General features: G+C 49.8%; 1 protein-coding gene across 1 annotated transcript; it reads right to left on the bottom strand.

Moving 5' to 3' along the window:
• Window positions 1-1,138: 1,138 nt before the first annotated feature.
• Window positions 1,139-4,192, bottom strand: LOC119923515 (olfactory receptor 1361-like). Its single transcript, XM_038742886.1, has 3 exons — window positions 4,173-4,192; window positions 2,853-3,334; window positions 1,139-1,164 (listed from the first exon to the last, which is right to left on the bottom strand). The coding sequence occupies exons 1-3, from the start codon at window positions 4,190-4,192 to the stop codon at window positions 1,139-1,141; spliced, it is 528 nt and encodes a 175-aa protein (XP_038598814.1).
• Window positions 4,193-4,856: the final 664 nt, after the last annotated feature.

Below are 4,856 nucleotides of genomic sequence, written 5' to 3'. Positions count from 1 at the left end.
AAGAGTCCAAAGAGGCCACAGAGTTTCCTATTAGACAATGGAAGGACAAGGGCTGGGCCCATAGAGGTAGGGGTAGAAGAGGACACAATGAGGAAAGGAGGAAGGCGTGTATGTGGGGAGATCCATTCTGAGGCAGGGGTCTGCACTGGAGACATAGGGGACCACTGAACCATCAGATGTATAGAGGGAAGGTCAGTGGGGTGGGGAGATGGTCAGAGACTAGGGAAGTGGTCAGTGGAAGATCAGAGAGGCTGGATGGGTTGGGGAGGAGGGACTCTGAAGGGGGAGGCTATGGTTGAATACCCAGTGAATTCCCAGGAAATCATATACTTCAGATTCTTTGGGAAAGTCTATTGGTCTCTTCGGTGCTCACTCTCTGTGAAGAAGCAGGGAGGTTGGGTCCGGAAACTGAGCTGGTTCCCCAATTAACTCACGATTGCTACATACGGTCCAATTCTCACTGCCCCTTACCTCATCATCATGGTACGAAGAATACGATCCTCAACCCCCGAGTTGACCCTTAGCCCTGTCCCACCCTCTGCCCCATCTCCTGCTGACCTGGAGTGACAATCAGTTGGTTTCCTAAATGTGGAAGGGAAAGGGTAGGACCTGGCAGGGAAATGTGATTCTGAGCAGGTGGTCGAGGCTCCGTAGAATTTGGAAAATCTGAGCTAAATCCCCAGAGGTCTGGCTTCGGCTTCAATAGAGCAGAGAAGCAGAATAGCAGAGTGGAATGAGCACAGGACTGAGAGTAAGAAGGCCTGGGTTCTAATTCTTGCTGTGGGACTTGCCTTATCTGTGAACTTGGACAAGTCATTCAATTCCTTTGTACCTCAGTCTTTTCATCTGTAAAGTGGGGATTTAATCGTCGGTATCCTTCCCCTTTAGATGGTGGGATAGAGTGTGTGTCTGGACTAATTATATAGACTCTACCCCAGGACTTAGTAACGTGCTTGGCATAGAGTAAGGAGCTAACAAATATGAAAATTATTACAGTTAGGGGTATGGAATCACTGTTGTATAATAGAGGGAGTCCTCTTGCTCAAGAATGTGTGCAGGGCCTGGTGATGGTCATGGTTGCGAAGGCTGTAAATGAAGGGGTTCAACAGAGGAATCACCAATGCATATGACACTGCAGCTAGGCGCTGCTGTCATCGGAGGAGCCTGGGGGAGGGGGCAGAGGTAAACACCAGTGACTGTCCCATAGAACAGTGAGACCACAGCCAGGTGGGAACCACAGGTGGAGAAGGCTTTGTGCCTGCTTCTCTCTGAGGGCATTCTCAGGATGGCAGAAATTATGTGGGCATAATTTAGAGGAATTAAAATCACCGCTCCACTCACGGGCATTAACATCATCTCATTGATGGAGGTGTCGGAGCAGGACAACAGCAGCAGCAAAGCCAAGTCTCAAATGAATCAAATGCTATCTGACCTTGGCTTCACAGACTCCGTCCTCTCCTGGTTCTCCTCTTATCTCTCCGGTCGTTCTTTCTCAGTCTCTTTTGCAGGCTCCTCCTCTCCCTCCCATCCTCTTACTGTGGGGGTTCCCCAAGGTTCAGTGCTTGGTCCCCTTCTGTTCTCAATCTACACGCACTCCCTTGGTGACCTCATTCGCTCCCACGGCTTCAACTATCATCTCTACGCTGATGACACCCAGATCTACATCTCTGCCCCTGCTCTCTCCCCCTCTCTCCAGGCTCGCATCTCCTCCTGCCTTCAGGACATCTCCATCTGGATGTCTTCACACCACCTAAAGCTCAACATGTCGAAGGCTGAACTCCTTGTCTTCCCTCCCAAACCTTGTCCTCTCCCTGACTTTCCCATCTCTGTTGACGGCACTACCATCCTTCCCGTCTCACAAGCCCGCAACCTTGGTGTCATCCTCGACTCCGCTCTCTCATTCACCCCTCACATCCAAGCCGTCACCAAAACCTGCCGGTCTCAGCTCCGCAACATTGCTAAGATCCGCCCTTTCCTCTCCATCCAAACTGCTACCCTGCTCATTCAAGCTCTCATCCTATCCCGTCTGGACTACTGCATCAGCCTTCTCTCTGATCTCCCATCCTCGTGTCTCTCTCCACTTCAATCCATACTTCATGCTGCTGCCCGGATTATCTTTGTCCAGAAACGCTCTGGGCATATTACTCCCCTCCTCAAAAACCTCCAGTGGCTACCAATCAATCTGCGCATCAGGCAGAAACTCCTCACCCTGGGCTTCAAGGCTCTCCATCACCTCGCCCCCTCCTACCTCACCTCCCTTCTCTCCTTCTACAGCCCAGCCCGCACCCTCCGCTCCTCCGCCGCTAATCTCCTCACCGTACCTCGTTCTCGCCTGTCCCGCCATCGACCCCCGGCCCACGTCATCCCCCGGGCCTGGAATGCCCTCCCTCTACCCATCCGCCAAGCTAGCTCTCTTCCTCCCTTCAAGGCCCTGCTGAGAGCTCACCTCCTCCAGGAGGCCTTCCCAGACTGAGCCCCTTCCTTCCTCTTCCCCTCGTCCCCCCCTCCATCCCCCCATCTTACCTCCTTCCCTTCCCCACAGCACCTGTATATATGTATATATGGTTGTACATATTTATTACTCTATTTATTTATTTATTTATTTATTTATTTTACTTGTACATATCTATCCCATTTATTTTATTTTGTTAGTATGTTTGGTTTTGTTCCTTGTCTCCCCCTTTTAGACTGTGAGCCCACTGTTGGGTAGGGACTGTCTCTATATGTTGCCAATTTATACTTCCCAAGCGCTTAGTACAGTGCTCTGCACATAGTAAGCGCTCAATAAATACGATTGATGTTGATGATGATGATGATGAATGTGTTCAGCACAGAAGGTTAACTGAGCCAACAGGAATTGAACTGAGAGGTGACCCAGCAGGCAACCACCAACAGGACACAGCACCAGGCGCTCATGGCTGTGACATAGCTCAGGAGTTGGCAGATGGCCATGAAACGGTCATAGGCCATCACAGCCAGGAGGATGTCGTCCAGGCCTCCAAATAAAAATGAGAAATACACCTGGCTCAGACAGCCGGCATAGAAGATGGTGTGGCTACTGGTCTGCATGTCGGCCAGCATCTTGGAGTTGGTGGTGGAGGAGAAACAGACATCGACCAGGGACACGTTGGTGAGGAAGAAGTACATGGGAGAGTGGAGGTGGGAGTCTGTCCGGATGGCCAGAATGATGAGCTGGTTCCCTTCCACCGTGATCATGTACAGATCCAGGAAGAGCACAAAGAGGAGCTGCTGCTGCCCAGGGTCATTGGACAGGCCCAACAGGATGAATACCGAGATGCCTGTCTGGTTCGCAGAGTCCGTGGCTGTGATGGTTCTGCAATGAGAAAGTCAGGGTTCAGAACAACTACGTTTACCTCTATAGGCACATACATATATGCACATGCCCACTCAGAAACACACATATGTATTGGCACATATGCATACACATGTACAACATGCATATATGAATGTGTAGACATATACATGCATAATCTTGCACATCTACACAACTATGTACAAATATACAATTACATATAAATGCATTCATTCGTTCAATCATATTTATTCAGTGCTTACTGTGTGCAGAGCACTGTACTAAGCGCTTGGGAAGTACAAGTCAGTATGCACAAACACATATATGCATGCACATATATACACACACACCAATGCATGCCATATATTCATATGCATGAACAAATACATATTTGTGAATATATACATTCACTTATATGCATGCAAATGCATACATATACACATACACCTGCATGAGGGAGAATCTCAGCAGATAGAAACCCCTCTGACTGACTCACAGGCTGTACCTAGCAAGTGATGGGTCAGAGTCATGGGAGCCATTTGCTGGCACTAAGCTAGTCCTCGCTTGCCTATCCAACACCTGCCCCTTCCTCCAGCCTCTCTGCTTGTGATCTGCTGGTAATGCCTACCTCCTCTCCCCCTTTCTCCTGCTACCTGCCCTTAGCCAGCCCTTAACTGCAGCCCATTCGATGCCATCTTTACTTAGTGTTACCCTTGTTTTGGCAGGAGGTGGGGTGGGGATGGAGAGATGCTGAGTGTGTCTGTGAAGGAAGGAGGCCTGCCAAATTCCTCCTCTCCAACACCAGGGTCAATGAGAGAAGGACTTCATGTTACAAATCCCTCAAATCTCCTCTCCCTACTCCAATTCCCAGTCACCCATCATGAACCAGGGCTGGGAAGACACTCAGTCTAGGCCACCAACACTTCTCTTCCACTGACCTCACTCCAGTCCCTGCTTTGCTAGGACCCCAGCCCCCAGCCACCCCCTCCCCATTTCCAGGGACAGAATGTCCAATGATTGGATCCCAATCTCTGATCCACAACTGATGAACCTAACAGAACACAGTTGCCCCCAGGACTACCACCTCATCCGCCTGGCCCCTTTCTACGGGAGTAAGGTAAGGGCTGCTGCTTCAGTAGCAGAAACCCACCTTGGAGTCATAGGCATCCTTACTACATTGCTCAGGTGCGTTCTGCTCCCCTTTGCTTCTCCTTTTCCCCACAGCGTCCAAACTGAGGAATAAGATTGAAGGCTTTTCCTGACATCCATACCACCCTCTCCACTGTACCCTCCATGCCCTACCCCATCCCTTCTACATCTCTCTACTGATCATCTCCCCCCACCCTCCCTGACATTTTTCTATCAACACTGTTCCTTCCTTTTTAGTCTGCACACGATTCAGGCACATGCATACACAAACAGACACAAATCCACATACATACAATCACACAAACAGAAACATACACCTCTAAAATATATTTCCTTCTTTGCTGTGGTCCACAGAGACTTCCCACCCGCTTCTCACTGTCCTGACAATGCTTTA

The sequence above is a fragment of the Tachyglossus aculeatus genome, unplaced genomic scaffold (genome assembly GCF_015852505.1).
Source record: "Tachyglossus aculeatus isolate mTacAcu1 unplaced genomic scaffold, mTacAcu1.pri scaffold_1_arrow_ctg1, whole genome shotgun sequence".
NCBI classification, from domain to species: domain Eukaryota; kingdom Metazoa; phylum Chordata; class Mammalia; order Monotremata; family Tachyglossidae; genus Tachyglossus; species Tachyglossus aculeatus.
Note: the sequence above shows the minus strand (reverse complement) of the source record. Positions and strands in the feature narration are given on the sequence as shown.